Raw genomic sequence first — 23,738 nt, forward strand, 5'->3', positions numbered from 1 at the left:
CCAAACTATGCACACTAAGCGGTCCGTATGTCGGCTTCGCTTTGAGTCAACGATGCGGCCTTGACAAGGTCTGAGCTCTCTGCAGTCGGCTAGCCATCATTCTAATCTATACTTCAGCTTGCAGTGTTTGTTTTATGGGAACACATAAAAATGGCGCCAAGAAGATGGGATGTTTGATAACCCTCTGCATAGCAGCTTGCCAACTTGACTCTCTTGCTTCCTTACAGAAACAGTACAAGGCAAAAAAAGAAAGAATCAGAAGAACGAAAAGGCAGAAATGTTAACTAGGCAAAAAATGTGCACAGCATCAGGAGCATCAACTTGAGTCTGGCTTTTGGCATGGCGGGAGTTAAACGCAAAAGAATAGAGCTGAACGCAGGCGCGAAGAAATCTGTGAATATAAGCGGCAAAAGCCATCTCAGTCAATCCAAGCTGCGAGGGACTAGTATCGACAGCTCAGCTGTTTCCTCGCCTCAGGAGAATCTCAAGCAGCTACTTAGCGGCTACTTTGCTCAGTAAAGAGGCCATTTTGGAAGTGGCGGTGAGTAGAGAATCAGACGCTGATTCATCGGCCAGTGAGGAGTTCGTGCTCGAAAGTTCGACCAACACAAAGCCCAACATCACGGGTGTCATGGTAAGCGAGTCGCTTCAGACTGCACTACAATTTTTTGAAGACAACAATGGCAAGGATAATGCACTCAAAATTGCCAGTGTTCTGTGAAATTTTGAGTCCAGTGTGCGCTGTTATGTACAAAAGCAGTCGTTAATTACAATTATCTTTTCTAAATAAAATCCTTTTTGTTTTTATTCATGACTCGTTATTATGAATGACTCGCTTTATGGACAGTTTTGGTCGGAAACCAAAGTGTACATATTGACGAGGCACGACTGTACTGTTACCTACGAAGCAAATCAAAATGCATGAATGACATCCAGCCTTTTTAACTCCTCACTGTTAAAATTTGATCACAAGGTGAAAGCTTAGAGTGGTGATGTTTTTCTCTTTGTGAATCATCTGAGGGTGACGAGCCTGTAAGCATCTGAGGTTGACGAGCATGTAAGAGTGCCTCAAAGGTATTAGAGCAACAGGAAGGCTTGCAAAGTGAAGTGCTTTACCTCCAGAATTTGGGAAGGAATACATTCTGCACTCACAAAAATACATACTAGTATGAATAACTTCTTTAAGCTTTCCTGAACAATTTCCTATTAATGCATGTGAATGCATTTGTATACTGATGTGCAGTGAATTTATCAACACAGTGATTTTAGAATTTTTGGTTACAAGAGACCTTGCTTACGAGAGACATGTTTTTTGGGTCCCCTGAGTGTCTCTTGTAACGAGGTTTTACTGTACCAAGTTATCTTCTTTTTTTCTTCTTCTTTCCTCTTCCAACTCCTGGCCCAGCTCTCGGTCTACACTATGTGACATAGTGCTTCACCGTACTAACACCTAGAACGGCAAATAAACACAACATAGAGCGCGAACTAAAAACTGGCTTTTAATGGAAGAAACAGAATCAACTAGCCCCAATTCTTGCCATTTCAACTACATGACAGCTGCTAGGCAACGATCACGTGCGCGGTGTCACGGTGCCATGCGGACGGCTTGACAACCTAGCACAGTGTACCTTTCACTACAAAAGTAACTTCAGCACAGCGGGCAGCCCATCCACTCGTAACACTGCTCATATCAAAAGATCTACCCTGGGGCACTGAGCGCCAGACATGTGGGTGCAAGTGACAGCACTGCCCTGAGGTTTCCATCAGAATCTGGCAGTAGGGTCTGTCACCACTGCTGTCTTTTATTGCCTGTTGAATGACCTTCAACAGCTGAGGAGGAGGAAGAGGAGGAAGAGAAGAAGAGGAAGAAGAAGAAGAATGCTCGGTAACCTGAAGCTAATGAAGAACTATGGTAGCAGTGCAGCCACTATATATATCTTCCAGCACTTTCACGTACGGCTCGTCTACCCTCTGATTTCGCAATGCCTGCATCAGCGCCGAGGTTTCTACTGAGTCAAATGCTTTTTCGTAATCAATGAATGCTATGTATAAGGGCTGGTTATATTTCGAACATTTTTCTATCACCTGCTTGATGGTATGGATATAATCGATAGTAGAGTACCGTTTCCGAAAACCTGCTTGATCCTTTGCTTGATTGCAGTCTAAGGTTGTCTTGATTCTATTAGAGATTACCTTAGTAAATACAGTAAAACCTCGTTAATTCGAACTCGGTTAATTCGAACTTACGGTTAATTCGAACTGACGCTCGGGTCCCGGCATGGCCCTATCTATTTCAATAGCAGAGAACGCGCGATAATTCGAACATGCTAGTATCCACAACGGTTAATTCAAACTAGGAGCCCGTGGCTCACACAGCTCCTCGCACGCAGAAGTCGGCCCATACCGCGTACAATGCGCAGAAAGATTACTAAAGACGCAAAAAACAAAATCTTTCAAATCTGCCCGCGCGCGCGAGATGAGGTGCGCACTTGACAGTCACAGCGAGCATTCTGGTGCATGCCGTAGCAGGTTTTTGCTGCCGGGTGCCGCCAGGCTCCATCACACCAACGGTCCGGCGCAAGCCGTTGCAGGTTTTGGCTCCACGGCGGTTGCTGGGTGCACTTTTGAAAAACCTGTTTTCTTTTTGTCCTGCGGTTACGTTGTCTGCACAACGCAGTTGTCGGTGTCGTGCATTTGTTCGTGACGCGGTGGTCCAAGTTTTACCGCTTTCGTTGCCTCACCGCTTTGCCAGCGACGACTCATCGATGGTGACAGCCATGGCAAACCGCGGTAGATACACGGCAAAGGACCTCAAGACGAAAATGGAGATTTTGAGTGAGGTGGAACGTGGTCTCCTATCCAAGACGGATATAGCCAAAGAGTACGACATCAAGAAGAGCACGCTGTCAACGTATCTCAGGAACAAGGAATCGATCAATGCTGCCTTTCGTAAAGACATTATGGAGCCCTCTCGCAAAAGGCTACGGACGTCGGCCCATCCCGAAGTGGAGAGTGCCGTAATGGCATGGATAAAAGAAGTTTGCAGCCGGAACATTCCGTTAAGCGGGCCCATAATTGCTGCGAAGGCTGCAGTCTTTGCCAGCCAAATGGGCATCAGCGAGTTTGGCGCGTCGGAAGGCTCGCTGTCGCGTTTCAAGGCGCGTCACGGGCTGACATTTAGAAACGTTTGTGGGGAGTCTGCTGAAGTCGACAAGGAAACGTGTGAACAGTGGGTCTCCAGTAAACTGAAGGAACTGCTCGCTGATTATGCGCTCAGCGATGTATTCAATGCTGACGAGACGGCACTGTATTTCAAATTGCTCCCCAACAAGACCGTCACTTACAAAGGCGACACTTGTGCTGGCGGAAATAGAAGCAAAGAAAGAATCACCGTCATGATGTGCGCAAATGCGACGGGCACGGAACGGTGCTGCTTGCTGGTGATCGGCAAGGCAGAGAAGTCTCGCTGTTTTAAAGGCATCAAGACGCTTCCTGTTGATTACACCGCACACAAAAAGTCGTGGATGACACGGGAAATTATCACCAACTGGCTGCGCAAGCTAGACAGGAAATTCGCTGCACAGAACAGGAATGTTCTCATGTTCGTGGACAACTGTACAGCTCATTATGACGTGAGTGGACTGAAAGCAATCCGCTTCGCATTTTTGCCTAAAAACACGACTTCTGTGCTCCAGCCTATGGATCTTGGAGTTATTCAGAACTTAAAAACGCTTTACAGGCGCCACCTCCTAGAGAGACTTCTTTGTTTGGACAGTGGCAAGTCGTACGACATCGATTTGCTTGGAGCTGTCCACATGCTGGCATCATCGTGGAATACCGTCAAGCCGGAAACTATCAAAAATTGTTTCCGCAAGTGTGGCTTCGGTGACGCCCCAGAAGCATGCAGCGCGGAGGTAGCGGCGGCTTCGTCTGATGATGACTCCGTCGTGCTCGACCGTGGCTACGCGGCTTTGTCGGAGGATGTCGCCTTTGAAGCTTACGTTGACGTTGACAACGGTATGGAGACGTCTGGGTCCTTGAGTGATGAGGATACAATCGCGGCTGCATGTGCTCCACAGAGCTCACGGGTGGCGAACATGGCTGAAAGTGATGAAGAGTCCGACGAAGGCGACGATCCGGTGCCACCCCCTAGTGCATGTGAAGTAGCGTCGACGCTCGATCTCGCTGCACGATACTTCTCCGCCGATGAGAATTCAGATCCTGCGCTGGAACTCTTGGGCAAGCTGCAGTCGATGCTTGTGGAGTCACGGCACAAGAAACGCAAGCAAACGCACATTACCGATTATTTTTCCGTGTAAATAAACATGTTTTGAACCTCGCTACTCACACGAATGCATTCCGGTTCTTGTTTGCGGCGCATGACTGACCGATTAGTCCCGTTCATTCGCCGTTGCGGCTCGATTGCAAAAATTATCGGAATCGCCCTCCGTAAACGTGCAGTAGCGCCTAGCCCTCTTTACTCATGGAAATGAGTCAACATGTGGGCTTGGCCAGCACGGTGGGCCACGATGGCGCTCATCCAAGTGCCCGACTGTAAATTCGAACTCCGCTTAATTCGAACAATTTTCTCGGCCCCTTCAAGTTTGAATTAACGAGCTTTTACTGTACAAACCATGCTCGACACTATGCTGCCATGTGCGGCTGATGACCAGCTGCTTACTGCTGACGCAGAAGAATTCACCAACTACGCTGAGGAAGCTCGCTAACTTGCCCGTAATCACATTACAAAACAGCAAGCAACAGATGCACACCGATATAACGACCGACATCGCTATGTCAAATTCCAGCCTGGTGACAAAGTCTGGGTGTGGACACCTGTCCGGCGCCCAGGCCTGTCAGAAAAACTTCTCAGTCGTTACTTTGGACCCTACAGAGTGTTGCGTCGCCTCTTAGAAGTTACGTACGAGGTTATTCCAGACGGAACTGTACCGAGTTCTAGTCAGTGCTTGTCTGCATGTGCTTCGCATGAAGCCGTATTTCACCCGCTGAAAGTCGCATTTGCCATCCGGATCAGTTTTTTCTGTGAGCTCGCATTTTTTTTTTTTTTTCCTCAAGGGGGAATAATGCCACCTGTAAAGAGGAAAATGCCACCTGACGGTTTGAGGTGCGCTTGAAAGACGAAGAAGTTGTAGACTCTCGCGCGCTTCGGCCAGCTAGGACGGTGGACTCTTGAGCCTGTGTCTTTGTGTTACCGTTTCCCGTGAACCACTGTCTTCACTGTGTATCTCTGCCTCTGTTGCCAATTCCCATAAATCCCTGTCTCCGTGACAATATTATTGCGAGCTCAGTCGCGAGTAAAACTGCAGATTGTGATGACGAGCTCGAGCCACACGATTCTGAGGATTTGTCAGATTCGAGCTTTGGAGAAGCGGTCGCGGCTCTGGACCTCCTCCGTAGGTATGTCGCACCTCAAAGCGACGCGTACAGCAATGCGGCTTTCCAGGCTATTGAGAAGCGCCTGGTGTTTTCTAGCGAGCGAAAGAAACGGCAGTCCACTATTCTTGATGTTTTTAAGTCCTAACATCACTTTGCGGAAATAAATTGTTTGAAGTGAAAGCTGCACCGTTCTCGTTCTTTTTCGGAGCCTTCCTCACTGTTGCGTTTTCCCAGCTGTTACGTTTTTTTTTTTCTCGGACCAGTGAAAAACATATGAACGGGGTTCTACGGTAATAATAATAACTGGTTCACAGGAAAGGAAAGGCACAGTATCTGTCACACCAGTTTCTGTAGACACCTGAACCTCCCCTAAAGGAAGGGCGGAAGGTGGGAGTGAAAGCAGAAAGAGAGAAAGGAGTGGCGTAGTAGAGGGCTACGGAGTAATTTCGACCACGTGGGGATCTTTAACGTGCACTGACATTGCACAGCACACGGATGCCACTTCTTTTCACCTCCATCGAAACGCAGCCGCCGCTAATCAGTAAAAATGAGGACTTCCAGCATAGCCCCGCCTCCTTCCTCCAAACAAATTCATGCCAAAATGCCCCTGGAAGACGTCTGACTGAGGAGCGGCTTCGCCGGCTTCTTTGATCGCGTCACCTCCAGCAGCGAACCGATTTTGAGGTCAGAAGTTGTTTTACATATTCTTCAAAAATTTGTACCCAGCAGTATCAAACTAAAGCCATGTTATTTGAGAGCCTTAATTTCGGGAAATTTGTATCCATGGAATCCCTGTGCTTTCTTCTGACATAAAGAAACAATTACCAACGCAACCAGGAGTTAGTGTTTCACGCTACCGTTCTAAAGCGAGGCCCTTCTTTCACTGAAATAAGAATCAACAAGAACATCTACATCAGTGAACCACGCTTAGCTCATGAATATTTTGTGGGGCCTGCCCACCTGGTGGGACGAGAAGTGTGTCCAAAGATGGCGCCACCATGAGGATGCATTGAAGGAATCCAAAAGGCGTGCTTTTCGAGGCCAGCCGAGCAAACAGTTTAGACTGGGCAACGACTTGTGGGGTGAACGTGCACCAAAGCACAGCACCAGCCCAGAGTTGGAAGACCCCGCAAGAGACAACTGAATGGTAAATAAACACCGCACATTCACTGTTTGGTCTGCTTTTACTTGAGAAGAAAAAAAATGTTTTTCATATGCTGCATGTATGGACCAAACCCCAAAAACTGGCCCTTGAATCTGGAAACAAAAAAAGTGCGGCCCTTACACTGATTTATACGGTAATATATTCCTAATACCAAAAATAAAAAAATTGATTTGTGCATTCTGGTTTTCAACCCTGCAATCAATAAGCGCCACCATTAGGATAATATCCACCTTGCTGTACAATCTACTTGCATGAACCGCACTAGTGCAGTTGCAACCTTAACGGCAAAGAACTAAGTTGGCACGAAAGCTGGAGACTAGACCCAGAAGAGTTAGTTGGAACAATAGAGTTTCTTACTCTTACCTAGAGGGAAAGTTGTGCTGCCATCTATGGGAGTTTACATAGAGTTTCCTGACGACCGGTTCAGCCACCATGGGCGCTCAAAGCATCATGGGCCGGACAACTACCGAGTGCAGAACTACAACTTTTGACCAAAACTAATGCAAAACTAATTGTGACTATAAATTGCAAAAAGAGAGGGAAACAGCATGTCAATGTGAAATTTATCCATTATAAGCAATGGCTCTTTCTCCTATTGGCTTAGTTTTGAGCAGCACAAATACCAATCACTTAATAGGCACACTTTGAGAAGAAAACGTTTTGGAAATATTTATGGTTGTGCAACTACTTAAGGAAGTTTTTAGTGGCATTTTGGGAAACAGAAACCCTTTATTGGCGACGTCTGCTTTTGCGCCTTCGCTACTATGGCTTTTGCGATCTGTATACACACCTCGAAATGATGATGATGATGATGAAAAATAGACATCATAGTAATGCCACTCCATGAACCCAAGAAAAATCAACTGTCCCACATCAAGTAGGGCACCAACCCATGATTTTTAGCGCGCCCATGGTGGCTGAAGTGCAGCGCCCTCAGGTTTCCCTCTAGTTAGTGTAAGAAACTGTATGGTTGGAACATGCCTGTTTGCTTCAGTGGACAAAGATAGCCCTTTACAGTTCAGATACTGCTGAAACCCATGTGCAGACCAAACAGAGAGGTCCTATACTGTGCATAGACACTCAATGATGGATGCCCACTTTGAGACCAGTCACTGCCAATCACAGGTCACGTGCAGCCTGGCACAAAGCAGTGTCAGAAGTGGTTAGCAGGGAGAGTGGTTGTACCTGACCGGTCGTAGTGGAAGTGGGTCCTCTGGAGACCCTCCTTGACGCTCTGGGCGGTGATGTGGCTTCCCGCTCCTCCCTCTTGATGCGCCTCCACAGCCGCCTGGAGTGAGTTAAGGGCAGTGCGGGCGTCCCCGTCACACATGGCAGCTAAGAAGTCCAGGGCCTCCTCCTCCATCAGTAGCTGACCCTGCCTGCAGAAACACATGCCAGCAAACCCTTCAGCTGCTAACCGGAGCAGCCCCCTTATTGCACAGCCTTTGGGCACCGACACTGCTTCCACAGCGGCAAAAGCAGTCCCAACTGGATTAAAAATGCCATGGCTACACTACAAAACATGCACGGCACATGAGACAGGAGCGATGCCACTCACTCCTCTTGGGCTGGTTGGTCCATGGACAACAAACAGAGGAGACTAACCTGTCAGGACATTTCATTCCCACAAAGCAGATGGGGGTGAAGAATGCCAAAACATATGTGAAGCGTACATCCACCAATATTCCGCTCAAGTGTGGGAGCATCTATTGTAGAGCCTTGCTGGTATGTTCCTGGTTCATACAATTTCCCATTTCATATGCTACAAATTATGGGCAGTAAAAAATCTCCTACAGAGTCACATTATTTTATTGTGAAAGCAATACTACTCTAGGTTTCGAGCCTTCAGCGTAGCATGGCCGGTAGCCACATCTTACCCACGTGATGCTGTGACGTCACACCCCACGTGATGAGAGCTGGGCTACCAACTCAAGCGGTCGGCGTAGCGCGGTTGCAGCCGCGGCGCAGCACGTGACGTCACACCCCACGTGACACAAAGGCTAAGGTGAGCTCCCAACTCAAGTGGTCAGGCACGTTCATACGGCTTGGTTAAAGCGGAGCTTTATAGGTGGGCTGGCAGGAGCTGCCAACTTGGGTCTCATTTCACATGGCACGGGTATGTTAGAATCAGCCTGCTAGGACCCTGGCATTCACGTTAACTCTATAGGCGACTAAGGCACATTCATACGGCTTGATTAAAGCGGGGCTTTATGTGTGGGCTGGCAGGAGATGTCAACTTGGGTCTTATTTCACATGGGACAGTTATGTCAGAATCAGCCTGCTAGGACCCTGGCATTCATGTGGCTATAAAATCAGGACTGCATTCTTGGGACTTCAGTGGGCTCGGCGAACGAGGACCGGACGGTGTGCTAAGCATGCCTCCCATCTTATTGCAGGCGCAGCCGGACTGCTAACATTTCAACCCCAAGGCTCAGAGAGCAAGCAGCAGAATTCGGCAGCACGTGGGACAACGCCTACTGCATCGACGGTTTTCTTCAAGCGGCAACATCAAGCATCGGATTTGTGACGTCATCAAGGACGCAGGCTATAAAATCAGGACTGCATTCTTGGGACTTCAGTGGGCTCGGCGAAAGAGGACCGGACGGTGTGCTAAGCATGCCTCTCATCTTATTGCAGGTTAGTTATACTTGCTTATTTAGAAGTGATGAAAGAACGCTTGCTGTTGTGCCGAGCCCACACACTCTCCTATTTATTGCTGCTGACTGGTTTCATGTTTGTAAGTTGTTGCTTTGTGGCGATATAGAGGAAAACCCTGGTCCTTCTGTTGCGGAAATGTTAGAGCAACTAGTGGAAGGTCAGAAAGCAATTTGCAGCGATCTAGTAGATATTAAGCAAAGACTGGAAAATACTGAGAAAGCTGTGTTTGAATTTGGTGTGCGCGTGGAGAAGGTAGAAGAGAATATTAAGGAAGTACACAAAAATTCGCAGCAGACACAAAGGCTGCAAGAAATTGTCGCAAAATACCAAGAAGAACTTAACTCGCAGAGGTCACGTCTAACGGATTTGGAAGATCATAGTCGAAGAAATAACTTAGTTGCGTTTGGCATTAACGAACAGGATGACAAAACGGAAGATGACCTGCGACGGAAGGTAATTGATGAGGTCTTTAATCAAAAATTGGGAGTTGGTTGCTTGTCTGTAGCACGCATTCACAGAATGGGACGAGGAGCTTCTATTCACCCAGTTATTCTCTACTTCCAGAACTACCTTGAGAAGCAAATGGTATGGCGTAAAGTACGAAAGCTAAAAGATTCTGGTATTTCTATTCAAAATGACTTCTCGCCAGAAACATTAAGAAAGCGCAAATTACTTTGGCAAAGCGGAAAAGCAGAGAAAGACGCTGCAAAAAAGTAAATTTAGTTGGAGATAAACTACGTGTTGATAAAGCCTTTTACGTTTGGGATGATTCGTGCAACATGCGAATGCGGGCTCAACGGACCATTCAATCAGATAGATAGTGGTCACAGACTCAGCAGCGTCAACTACGCATGCTCTCGCTCAATGCCAGGAGTATTGTGAATAAAACTGATAGCCTGGAATGCCTGCTTCTTTCATATGACCCTAAGACCCTAATATAGTCATCCCTACAAAAACTTGGTGTACTAGACCGAATACCTGACCACGAAAGCTTATTTTTGAATGTATCTCTTTGGGGCACTTCCTTTCTACTATGTTCAGTTTATCACCCACCCAACTCTGCAAATTTGTACCTTCAAAAACTGTATGACCACCTGCTGGCAAAGCGTTATTGTAATACCATATTAACTGGTGATTTCAACCTGCCAAGCGTGAATTGGCCATGTCTGGCTTATGGACAATGTGATGACAATAATACTATCTTGGATATCATGTTAGTTTTGAATTTAGATCAAATGGTTAGAGAACCCACCCGTGACAATGCCCTTCTTGATTTGTTTTTTGTCAGTGAAATTTTTTCCAATGGCTTTTTGAGTGTTGAGCGTGGCATTTCAGATCGTTTTGTTGGTCTTGTAACTATGAACGGTCATTTGAGAATGTACCACCTGTACGTATTCGAGACTTTAATCGGTCAGACGACACTGCCATAATAGACTACCTAGAAATTTCTTTAGTTATTAATGAGAGCGATGATATTCATGTTTTGTGGAATAGGTTTAAAAAATCAATACTTTCTGCTATTAAAACTTTTGCTCCTCTGAAAAAAATAAAACCGTATCGAAGGAATCCTTGGGTCACCCGGGAAATTATACACCTGAAATGCAAAATAAAACATCGTAGGCAACTTAAAGCTCCTACTGCAACCTTTCAAGAATTAAAGCACGCGTTAGCACGAAAGTTAATGATGGCAAAGAACCATTACCACAAAGTTATTCTTCCTTCATATTTAAATACTAATCCTAGGAGATTTTGGAGGCATCTAAGTAAGAGAAAGGAAGTGATAGATAGAGTGAAAACGGATGAAACCGTGTTACTTCATAGCCAGAAAATTGCGGATTTTAAACCTGTCCTTACTAAGCCTAAAAAATGTATAGATCCTAGTGGTATTCCTTCCATCTCAACAGAAGGCGTATTATCATTGCTACGGCAGCTTGACACAAAGAAAGGCTGTGGAGTGGACGGCATTCCAAACACTTTTTTAAAACACTATGCTTCACAGATTGCTGAGTATTTAGCCAACATGTTTGCAGTTTCCTTCCGTACAAGCGATTTACCTTTTGACTGGAAAGTAGCACGTGTAGTGCCTATTCACAAATCAGGTGATCGATCAATACTATCCAATTACCGTCCTGTATCAATAACTAGCAGCTGTTGCAAAATTATAGAACACATTCTGGCGGGTATCGTTAGGGATTTTCTCAGTGACAAAAACATTTTACAGTAGAATCTCGGTGATACGAACTCTGCTGATACGAAATTCGGTGTGATACGAATTCATAAAATTCCCCGGCCGAATTGCATTGCGTTCAGTGGGCAAAAAATCGGATGTTCTGAACACTTTTTCTTTTCGCTACGGGTGATACGAACTTCGGCATCACGACCGGTCGAGGCCCACGCACACACGCACAGCGAGAAAAGCGTGTGCAGCACTGATAGCACGGATCATGCACACACGCGCGAAAGAAGAAAAAAAAAAAATTACAACGGGAAAAAACCGGCTTGGCAACCCGTGGCAGCAGCGAAGTTGGCGAAGGAAGGCGGCGATATCTTGCCCCCCCCCCCCCCCCCTCCCCCTTCCACTCTCTCTCTTTCTCTCCCCTCCCCCGCATTTTGTTTTTTTTTTTTTTAGTTGTGCACACGGCCTTGAGGCCCTCTCCACATTTCTCCGCCGCCCCGCAGGCCACGCTCTTCCGCTTTCCGGAGTCTCCGCTGCAGCGGCAACACGTTGCTACACGTTGCTTCGTTTTCTCGTTTGTTGAGGCTGACAACGCGTTGATAGCGCGTCGTTTTGTGATCATCTCGGCAATGCGAAAAGGTACATCATACTGCAATGTCACGGAAGAGGAAGGCGCTGACCTTTAAAGACAAATTGGAAATTTTAAATAAGGTGGACAAAGAGCCCAAGAAAAGGCGCACTGACATGGCCAAGGAGCTAGGCCTGCCGCTGTCAACGTTGTCAACGATCGTTGGTCAGCGTGACCAAATTATGCAGAATGTGCAGCACTTCGCGATGAATTCTAAAGAAGCCAAAACTGCCCACCATGTGAAGTTGGAAGAGGTTCTTCTAACGTGGTTCAGAGAGGTCACGGCGGCCGGCGTCAACATCGACGGAAGAGTGCTTCGTGAGAAGGCAGCGGACATCGCACTCACACTTGGAATTGGTGACTTTCAGGCCTCCGGTAGATGGATTCATCGGTTCAAGGTGCGTCATAATCTTTCCTACCAAGACCGTTTGTGGCGAAGGAAAAAAAGTCGACGCCTCCACCGTGGAAGACTGGATGACAACCACACTGCCGTCTTACATAGCGGGATATGAGGCACGTGATGTTTTTAATGTAGATGAAGCAGGGTTGTTTTACAATCTCCAGCCCGAAAAAAGTTTGTGCTTTAAAGGCGATGCCTGCCGGGGCAGACAAAACAGCAAACAACGTATCACAGTTTTGTTTTGTTGCAACACCGACGGATCGGAAAAGATGCCGCTGACAGTCATTGGCAAATATCAAAAGCCCCCGATGCTTTAAGGCAGCCGGTCGATTGCCCTGCGTCTACAAGGCGAACAAAAAAGCATGGATGACGTCTTCTTTGTTTATGAAATTCGTCACGTACCTCGACCGCAAGATGTCTTGCCACAACAGAAAAATAGTTTTGCTGCTGGACCAGTGCACCACCCATCCAAAACAAATGACACTACAGAGTGTTAAGGTGGTGTTCCTGCCCCCGAACGCAACAAGTCATTTGCAACCACTGGATGCTGGGATTATAAGGAATGTTAAGCACCATTTCAAAGCTTTGTTGGTGCGCCGCCTCCTCGCGAAGATTGAAAGGAAGGACGCGAATCTCCAGATCACTCTTCTGGACACTGTGCATTTTCTTGCAATTGCCTGGGATCGCGTCGTTCCTACGACCGTCGCCAATTGTTTCGCGAAGTGTGGGGTTTTCAAATCCGCTGTGGCTACTGCCTCACAAGTGCCAGACCCGATTCCCATCGATGTCTGGAATCAACTTGACGTCAACTGTTGCGTCGACGATTTCGTCACCGCGGACGACGACCTCGCCACCTGTCGTCTCCACACGGTTGAAGATATTGCGGAGGAAGCGTCATCACAGCCTGGCATTCCATGCAGTGACGAAGATGACGACGACCAAAGCGTTGATGACCCACCGCCGACGGCAGCAGAAACGATGCACGCCATCGATGTTCTGCGGCGCGCCGTGACCTCCGAGTCTGTGCGGGAGAAGACAGCGGCCCAATTTTTCAGTTTTCAAAACTCTGTTATCAGATCTCGCGGAAAAGAAGGTGCAGAAGGATATACGCGATTTCTTTCAACGAAAATAAATATTTCATACCTGTTGGAAGGCTTGAAAACGGATTTTGCTCGTTTTTTGGTGATATGAAATTTCGGGTGATACGAAAATTTTCGTCTCCCTTTGAATTTCGTATCACCGAGATTCTACTGTATCACCTTTTCAACATGGATTCCGAAAAGGAATGTCAACAGTTACCCAACTTGTGTCAACTGTTCATGAATTATCCTCTGCTCTTGAAAATTCCAGCCAAGTGGACATATTGTTCTTGGATTTTGCCAAGGCCTTTTATGCGGTCGCACACAGTAAACTTATTCATAAATTCGAGCTAATATGTCTTCCACAATATATATTTCAATGGATAAATGCATACTTGGAAAAGAGGAGTCAGTTTGTTGAGGTGAATGGTGCCGTTTCCGAATCACTGTGTGTCACTTCGGGTGTACCGCAGGGAAGCGTGCTGGGTCCATTACTGTTTCTTATACAGTCGAACCCGGTTATATCGAACCCGGATATATCAAATTTTGGTTATATCGAACTCACGGAATATCCCCTTGAAAATCCCATGTAAAAGTATAGGAAAGCCGCGTTATATATCGAACTCAATTTCACCGGTCGTTCGATATATCGAACTCTACACCGCGCACTGGAAAGTGTGCCTTCCCCAGAGAAGATCGCATCACCCTTGGCCGTTTGCCGCATGACGTTTTCAAGCCACGCGCGGAAGGAATGAGAGGGAACAGTTTGGCGACGACTGATCTGGGCAGCGCCGCGCCCATTCCCCAAAGGCGCGCGCATCTGCAGTTATCGTTTCCAGCGCACCAATACATGACGTTTGCAAGCCATGTGCGTGGGTGTGCCCATTCGTTTGCCGAGCTATCTCTCTCCTTCAGCACGCCCTACACATGCACCAAGCCAGTTCACCCCGTTTCCAGACGTCGGACGCTTTCTCCAGCATATGTTGCGAACCCTCTGCAGAACCCTCTGCACGTGCGGCTCACCGCGGCTATGGCGCCTGCGGACGTTAAGAAGCGGGAACTCTTTTTTTTTTTTTTTTTGCGAGAGTCATCCTTTCTTATCGTTGTGCTGTACGCGCGGCGTAGCGTAAGATATGGCGGCTGCGGACGTTAAGAAGCGGCAGTTTTTTTTGTTTCTTTGTTTGTTTTTTTTGGTGGGAGTTGTTTATCCTTGCATGTATGAATCAACGAAAGCTCGCGGTCAGCTGCTGCGATCATGACGCCCGCCCCAAGCGCGGCGTGATAAAACGAACCAGGCTTGCAAAATCAAGCCATCACGGGCACTCTGCCAAGTTAGCTCTCCGCCACCGCAGGAGCTATCAAAAGATAAACGCGCCCTGACATTATCGCAGCCCAGCATCTTGGCACGCTGCCAAGAAATGAGCTGTGGATAAGACGACCGAAACGGAGTGAAGCGCGTCATCGACATGGAAGCGAAAACGCTCGCGATTTCTACCGCGGTGACACAGAAAGCTTGTTTTGAGCTGCGAAAGGGACGCAGTTCCAACAAATTTGAAAATTTTCGCTCTATCGCTGCCGCTCATCGCTGAGATCGCTCAATCGCTTGCATATGTGAGCGAGCTGGCCTTAACACATTTTTTTTTTTAATTCTCGGGTGCAAAAGTGGAGGGTGGGTTCATTATGCGAGTGGGTTGATTACGCGACAAATACGATATCGTTTTTTTGCATCGTAAGTGCCGTCACAAGCCGATTTTTGTATATCGAATTATCGATATATCGAACTATTTCGCGATCCCCTTCGAGTTCGATATATCCGGGTTCGACTGTATATATAAATGATTTGCCTGATGTTATTTCAAATTCTGTATTCATACGATTATTTTCAGATGATTGCATAGTGTTTAAGCAGATAAGGGAAACTTCTGATCATGGTATTCTTCAAGCCTCTATGAGAGCTATTGACAAATGGTGTGTGGAATGCAGCAAGAAACTTAATATCAAGAAAACTGTACTCCTACGTGTAACAAGGAAAAAACATTTTAGCCCATTCACTTATTCCCTACAAGGCTCCGATATTAAAAAAATAGCAAGCCATAAGTATTTAGGGTTGACACTTACCAATCAATTGGACTGGTCACCGCATATCTCACAAATTTGTTTTTCGGCGTTCTCGACACTCTGCTTCCTAAAACGAAAAATTAATCACGCCCCCCTCTAATAAAAAGCTTTTGGCATACAACACATTCATCCGGACTAAGCTCAAGTACGCCTCTATCATTTGGGACCCTCACACAGAAAAGAACATAACTGCTCTTGAAATGATACAAAAAAAAGCAGTCAGGTTTATTTTCCACAAGTACAGCAGATCTGATTCTCCCACACAGCTGATAGATGAAAATGACATCCCGCTCCTTTCAGTCCGCTGCAAAATGAGCAGAATTTTGTTTCTTCGTAAGATTCTGTTACAGGAAGTTACCTAACTTTGTCTAACTTCTACTGCCAGACGAACATGACACACTAGGGAACACATGCTGGAACCTGTCTTAGCCCGAACAAATTCATTAAGGTACAGTTTTTTCCCCCGGACCATCTCTGATTGGAATTTGCTTCCAGAATTTCTTTTCCAAAGCAGTAATTTTAACAAGGCACTGGAAGGTCATTTGTTTGGTTAGGCTGCTCAACTATTTAGTGCTTTATATCTGTTTCCTTAGTTCATGCCGAATTGTGCTGTGTGTTATTGTCTATTTTTATTTGTTAGACTGTCAAATTTTTTATTAATTATTATTATGATTCCTTTCTTCTCGCCGAATTGTAGTGTATATTGGATTTTTTGTTTTTCTCTGTGTGATTGTTACCTGGTATGCCCCTCCTGCTTGGGCCATAAGGTCTGCAGTATTTTGAAATAAATAAATAAATAAATACCCTTATAAGCCACTAAGGCACGTTCATACGGCTTGGTTAAAACGGGGCTTTATATGTGGGCTGGCAGGAGCTGTCGACTTGGGTCTCATTTCACAGGGGACGATTATGTCAGAATCAGCCTGATAGGACCCTGGCATTCACGTTACCCCTATAGGCCACTAAGGCACGTTCATACAGCTTGGTTAAAACGGGGCTTTATATGTGGGCTGGCAGGAGCTGCCAACTCGAGTCTCATTTCACATGGGACGGTTATGTCAGAATCAGCCTGATAGGACACTGGCATTCACGTTACCCCTATAGGCCACTAAGGCACGTCCATACGGCTTGGTTAAAAGCGGGGCTTTATATGTGGGCTGGCAGGAGCTGCCAACTTGGGTCTCATTTCACATGGGACGATTATGTCAGAATCAGCCTGATAGGACCCTCACATTCACGTTACTCCTATAGGCCACTAAGGCACGTTCATACAGCTTGGTTAAAGTGGGGCTTTATATGTGGGCTGGCAGGAGCTGCCAACTTGGGTCTCATTTCACATGGGACGATTATGTCAGAATCAGCCTGATAGGACCCTGGCATTAACGTTACCCCTATAGGCCACTAAGGCACGTTCAACAGCTTGGTTAAAGCGGGGCTTTATATGTGGGCTGGCAGGAGCTGCCAACTTGGGTCTCATTTCACATGGGACGATTATGTCAGAATCAGCCTGATAGGACCCTCACATTCACGTTACTCCTATAGGCCACTAAGGCACGTTCATACAGCTTGGTTAAAACGGGGCTTTATATGTGGGCTGGCAGGAGCTGCCAACTCGAGTCTCATTTCACATGGGACGGTTATGTCAGAATCAGCCTGATAGGACACTGGCATTCACGTTACCCCTATAGGCCACTAAGGCACGTTCATACGGCTTGGTTAAAAGCGGGGCTTTATATGTGGGCTGGCAGGAGCTGCCAACTTGGGTCTCATTTCACATGGGACGATTATGTCAGAATCAGCCTGATAGGACCCTCACATTCACGTTACTCCTATAGGCCACTAAGGCACGTTCATACAGCTTGGTTAAAGTGGGGCTTTATATGTGGGCTGGCAGGAGCTGCCAACTTGGGTCTCATTTCACATGGGACGATTATGTCAGAATCAGCCTGATAGGACCCTCACATTCACGTTACTCCTATAGGCCACTAAGGCACGTTCGACAGCTTGGTTAAAGCTGGGCTTTATATGTGGGCTGGCAGGAGCTGCCAACTTGGGTCTCATTTCACATGGGACGATTATGTCAGAATCAGCCCGATAGGACCCTCACATTCACGTTACTCCTATAGGCCACTAAGGCACGTTCGACAGCTTGGTTAAAGCGGGGCTTTATATGTGGGCTGGCAGGAGCTGCCAACTTGGGTCTCATTTCACATGGGACGATTATGTCAGAATCAGCCTGATAGGACCCTCACATTCACGTTACTCCTATAGGCCACAAAGGCACGTTCATACAGCTTGGTTAAAGTGGGGCTTTATATGTGGGCTGGCAGGAGCTGCCAACTTGGGTCTCATTTCACATGGGACGATTATGTCAGAATCAGCCTGATAGGACCCTGGCATTAACGTTACCCCTATAGGCCACTAAGGCACGTTCATACGGCTTGGTTAAAAGCGGGGCTTTATATGTGGGCTGGCAGGAGCTGCCAACTTGGGTCTCATTTCACATGGGACGATTATGTCAGAATCAGCCTGATCGGACCCTCACATTCACGTTACTCCTATAGGCCACTAAGGCACGTTCATACAGCTTGGTTAAAGTGGGGCTTTATACGTGGGCTGGCAGGAGCTGCCAACTTGGGTCTCATTTCACATGGGACGGTTATGTCAGAATCAGCCTGATAGGACCCTGGCATTCACGTTACCCCTATAGGCCACTAAGGCACGTTCAACAGCTTGGTTAAAGCGGGGCTTTATATGTGGGCTGGCAGGAGCTGCCAACTTGAGTCTCATTTCACATAGGACGATTATGTCAGAATCAGCCTGATAGGACCCTGGCATTAACGTTACCCCTATAGGCCACTAAGGCACGTTCATACAGCTTGGTTAAAGCGGGGCTTTATATGTGGGATGGCAGGAGCTGCCAACTTGGGTCTCTCGTTTCACATGGGACGGTTATGTCAGATTTGCTGGCACTGCAACTGCCTCGGACATATTCAATACCGAGCCCAGGATCATGTTCTCTACAATTACAAAGAAATATGAAGTTTGCGTGAAGGCTACATAGCTTTCCTTAGCATGTATGTTGAGTTGCCGAGCCAATACCACGTTCCCAATATCTTATTTTCTTGATATACAGTATGCAGTTAACCTCCCTACAATAATACCTCTTGGGCACTGCAGGCACACGTAATAAATAAATAAACTGCAGTAATATGGCTATGCTTGGGTCAATATTAATAAGGAATCTATCCTTCATTTCATCACTGGACATGCTGAAGTTGCCCGGCAAAACAACCATGAACATTGCCAATGACACTGCTCCATACTTACTTCCACCTATAGCACCCAAAGACACCACGTAACCACTCTTGCCTTGGCTGTCAAATAACGAACAATGGATAGATAGATGGATAGAATATAGGAGCATCCCCTCTGAAACGGGGTGGTAGCAGTTGCTATCATTGCTTGTTTTTTTTTCCTATATCTTAATTATTGTTTTAGACTGGTTAACTATATCGTCATTTTATTTATTGAATTTTTGTTTCTCCATTACTAACGTTATATCACTTTTCTGCTTTTAAGCCACCAATCTTCCAGTCGTTTTTTGCTAGCTTCCACCGCAGGTTCATTCACCCAGCCACTGTTCCACTGTATCCAATTTTTACATTCTGTGTTTTTCACCTGCTGCTTAACGCTCACCCCGCAGAGTCCTCTGGTGATGTGCCCTTGCCAAGAAGCTCCACCTCCAAGTGGGCAAGGGCACGATGCAGGATGAGTGCCACCTCTGCGGTGGGCAGCTTCTCCAACACAAAGACGCGGCATCGTGACAGCAGGGCCGAGTTTAGCGAGAAGGACGGGTTCTCTGTGGTGGCACCCACCAGCACTACCGTGCCTGCTTCCACGGCGGGCAGGAAGACATCCTACATACGAGAGAAAACCCTCCATGAGTGCACACCATTTCGCATACACAGCTCTCTCACATTGTCTCAGCTATCAATAATCGTCTCGCTAGTCTAGTGCCACGAGTGTGCACACCATGTAAAGATTGCAAATCTGGTCCCAATAAGTGACAACTTATTGCCTTGCTAAGTAACTCAGGAGATAAACTGCAAAGAATGATTGGTGACCTAGACAGGAAAAGTAGAAAAGTAGGATTGAAAATCAATATGCAGAAGACTAAGGTAATGTTCAACAGCCTCGGGAAGGAACAGCAGTTTACGTTAGGTAGCGAAGCACTGGAAGTAGTAGGCAAATATGTCTACTTAGGATAGGTAGTAACCGCAGATCCGGACCATGAAAGGCAAATAACAAGAAGAATAAGATCGGGATGGAGCGCACTTGGCAAGCACTCGCAGATTATGACTAGCAGCTTACCGGTATCGCTCAAGAGGAAAGTATACAACAGTTGCATCTTCCCTGTACTCACCTATGGGGCTGAAACATGGAGGCTAACCAAAAGGATTCTATTTAAGTTGAGGACAACGCAGAGGGCTATGGAACAAAAAATGATAGGGGTAACATTAAGAGATAGGAAGCGTGCAGAGTGGGTCAGAGAAATAACTCAAGTTACTGACATTCTAGTGGAAATCAAGAAGAAATGGGCATGGGCAGGTCACGTAGTGCGAAGAGAGGATAACCGATGGCACTTTGAGTAACAAACTGGATTCCAAGGGAAGGAAAGTGTAGCAGGGGGCGGCAGAAAGTTAGGTGGGTGGATGAGGTCAAGAAGTTTGCAGAGATGAAGTGGATGCAGGTAGCACAGAACCGGGTTAATTGGAGAAATATGGGAGGACCTTTGCCCTGCAGTGGGTATAGTCAGGCTAATGATGATGATGTAGTGACAACTGCCACAGCTATGCGTGTAAACAGCACAAAAAAGACTGGGACGATTGAAGAACACAAACAAGCGCTGAAGCTTTATTGCTTATCCCGTGTTATTGCTCCCCCGAAGTTAGATGGCGCTTGTGTTAGTAGTGGCACTAACAGGGAAAGAATTAAGGTTTTTGAACACAAGACAATCACATCGCTGTTGTCATCTACAGCTGAAGATATTATGTATCTATTTATGTGAATAACATTATGTTTTCCTGTGTTGGTTGTGCCCAGTGTATGTATTTTCACGGGACAAGCAATAAAGCTTCAGTTGAAAGTCAGCACTTGTTTGTGTCCTTCAGCCGTCCCAGTCTTTTTTGTGTTGTTCACACTCGTGGGTTACCAAATCGCCCAAGCGTCTATTTTTAGCACAGCTATGCCTTTGGACAAGAAAGAAGAAATTTCCAAGGTTGCAGGGAATAACTAGTAGACTACCATGCGTATGCCACCAGTTCGCATACCCTTCAGCACTGCTTCTAAAACACCCCGCTGGAGTGGCACAGTGGTAGGGCACTCGACTACTGTGCCCAAGGACGCGGGATTGAATCTCAGCCTCGGCAGCTGCTTTTCGGTGGTGGCGAAAAGCTAGGCGCCCACGTGCCTGTGCAATGTCAGTGACCTTAACCTTTTGAGGGTTTTTGCCGTAAATGTACGGCAGCGGTTTTCCGTCCCGCAAGGTTTTTGCCGTACCAGTACGGTTCAAACACTCCGTTTGACATTTCGCGCCCTAATGACGATGCATGCTCACTGGGAGGTGCTCCCACCTCCTAGGACTTACAAGAAGCGCTTGAAATTCATTGCACTGCCTTCTTGTGAAGATAAAACGTCTGCGCATCCATCGCCCTAATGCGGTTCCGGTTTGACCACATGATCACAATGGAGGCACGAAACTTGATTTCTATCTTTATGGGCGCTTCCTGCTGAGGATAAACAGAACTCATACCTAGCTGCAGTTTGTGGCCTGGTCTGTAGCAACGCCCTTGCATGGTTGCAAAACTTGATTTTTATCTTTATGGCCACTCCCAGTGCAGAGGCCACAGAAACCGATTTCCATCTTTATTGGGGCTACTGTTAGCTTGTTTATCACCGATGCTCAGGAGGTATTCCTGCTCTCCTTGTGGTTTCCTGAAGTTCCCAAGCTTGCAGTGTGGAGCAACGTTGACACCAAAATATGGTTCCAAATATTTTTATACAACTTTTCCTTGACTTTACTCATACTGAACTTTCAAAATCCGCAATAAAGTGATTTGACCATCTGGGAAAGTTTTTTTCAAAAAAATTCGACCGTCAAATGGTTAAAGAACACCAGGTGCACGAAATTTCTGGAACCCTCCACTAAGGCGTCTCTCATAGCCTTAGTCGCTTTGGGACGTTAAACCCAACAAACCAACCGTTTCTAAAACAAACACCACACAAGCCCCCAAGTGGCAAGAACACATGGAACACGCAGAAAAGCTGCTGCTCATCTCTGAAGGTAGAAGCATTTGTGTGACTGTCCAATATGCACTACATAGCTTAAAACCATGTGGTCGAACTGGCACGCACAGAATGGACGTGAGTGTCGTGCACGCACTACACTACTGCTATGTCGCGCCACAGCATACTAAAAAGACAGTCCATCCAGGGAGCAGGAATAGAAGACCTTTATTGGTAACCGGTCAGTGCTTTTTAACCCGTGGCCCGGGAAAGGGGGGAGGGAGATGGCGAGTGCTGCTTATGCGCTGTTCGAGCTGGGAATGCCCGTGCCAAGCCGGACGCGGCCACCGCCTCTTTATCTGGCTATTGCCTACAACCTGCCCCAAAAACTGAAAAAAAAAAAAAAAAAAAATGCATTTTAAAAGTGGAGGTGCGAGTTGTCTGAGAACTTTTTCCAGGGGAGGTCCACTACGAAGCAATATGTGGTAGCCTATACACAGTCCACCATCCCCATCATCATCGAGGAGCCAATGAAGGGCACAGGCAAATCCACATCCATAGTCTATTTTGTGTCACAATGACCATGCTTTGTTGAAGTGCTTTCGAAAGAGTTGGACTATGACTTTACGCTATTCTGTGATGTGCTACAGATGCTACAATATAGTGAACTGCACATGAAGAGTGCAGTTTTAGCATGCTGGAATTACAAATGCCGTGCCGACGGAAGCAAGGGAAGTGCGCAATTGTACCACAGTGGCATGATGTCTTAAAATAAAAAAGGCAGTCCTCATTCTCAACGGCTTGGTGGCAGGCTGATGGTGAAGACCTAAGACAAAACCTTCTCTCCGGAGATTCCGTCAGGCTGGTGTCAACGTGCCTATCCTCATGTGCAAGACAGCGAGTTGCAAGAATCAATGTAATATGCAGTTCAAGCCCAAGGATGAATATTTGGACAATCGTGTGCCGAGCAGGTCGACGTGGTGCTACTCGAGAGCTCAGATGAGTTAACCGATGCCAGCTGACTGAATAAACGAGCTTCAAACTACCCTGACTTAATAAGTGAGCATTAATTGGCAGGTCTCCAGCAGCAGTCAGAATTAACAAGTTAGCGGGGGCCAAAGTAACGAGTTTTCACTGTTCCTTGAGAGTGGCGGTGAAATCTTGGGTGACAGCACTGACAGCGCTGCGGCGATGTTTTTGCAAAAGATTTCTTTTGAAAATGACGGCTTGTGGGGCTAGTTGGTGCGGCATCTTATTCAGAAATGTGGCGCAACAAACACAAACACAAGAGAAGATACACAACACACGCGCACACTACCAACTGTAATAAGAACTGAAAACACTTCCTCTTCACCACTCCTCCTGAAGAAGGAAGATGAGAAGAAGAGGAAGATATGATGTGCCTGAGTGTAGAAGAGGAGGAGTGGTGAAGAGGAAGTGTTTTCAGTTCTTATTACAGTTGGTAGTGTGTGCGTGTGTTGTGTATCTTCTCTTGTGTTTGTGTTTGTTGCGTCACATTTCTGAATAAGATTTCTTTTGAAAAAAGCCTGACCAGTGTTCGCACAGTTGTAACTGCCTAGCCACATTGTTATGAGAAGACGACTAAGTGTTTTCCTCCCTTGCCTCGCGGCAAGATAGATGACAATGAAGCGTGACTGTTTTTCCGCAGTGCTTCTCGCTGCTATGCCAGTTGCAGTCTTGTAAATATACTTTAAATAGATGGAGTCTTCACGTAACATCTTGGTGGAGGTGCGGCCACTGATCCCGGCATCAGCCGCCTCCCGGCATCAGCCGCCTGATTTCCTATCTGACGATGCCTCAGGATACCG

The 23,738-nt window shown here is 46.6% G+C and overlaps 1 protein-coding gene across 1 annotated transcript in view; it reads right to left on the bottom strand.

Moving 5' to 3' along the window:
- The window catches only part of LOC146201312 (ATPase WRNIP1-like), a 144,275-nt gene that overhangs the window by 61,096 nt on the left and 59,441 nt on the right, over positions 1 to 23,738 (bottom strand). Inside the window, exons 4-5 of the mRNA XM_084595757.1 lie at positions 19,321 to 19,541; positions 7,748 to 7,941 (exon numbers count right to left, since the gene is read on the bottom strand). Of these exons, the coding sequence (XP_084451883.1) occupies positions 7,748 to 7,941; positions 19,321 to 19,541 (415 nt within the window). The remainder of the gene's footprint in view (positions 1 to 7,747; positions 7,942 to 19,320; positions 19,542 to 23,738) is intronic.

This window comes from Amblyomma maculatum, chromosome 2 (assembly GCF_055883805.1).
Source record: "Amblyomma maculatum isolate TAMU_Amacu chromosome 2, ASM5588380v1, whole genome shotgun sequence".
NCBI classification, from domain to species: Eukaryota; Metazoa; Arthropoda; class Arachnida; order Ixodida; family Ixodidae; genus Amblyomma; species Amblyomma maculatum.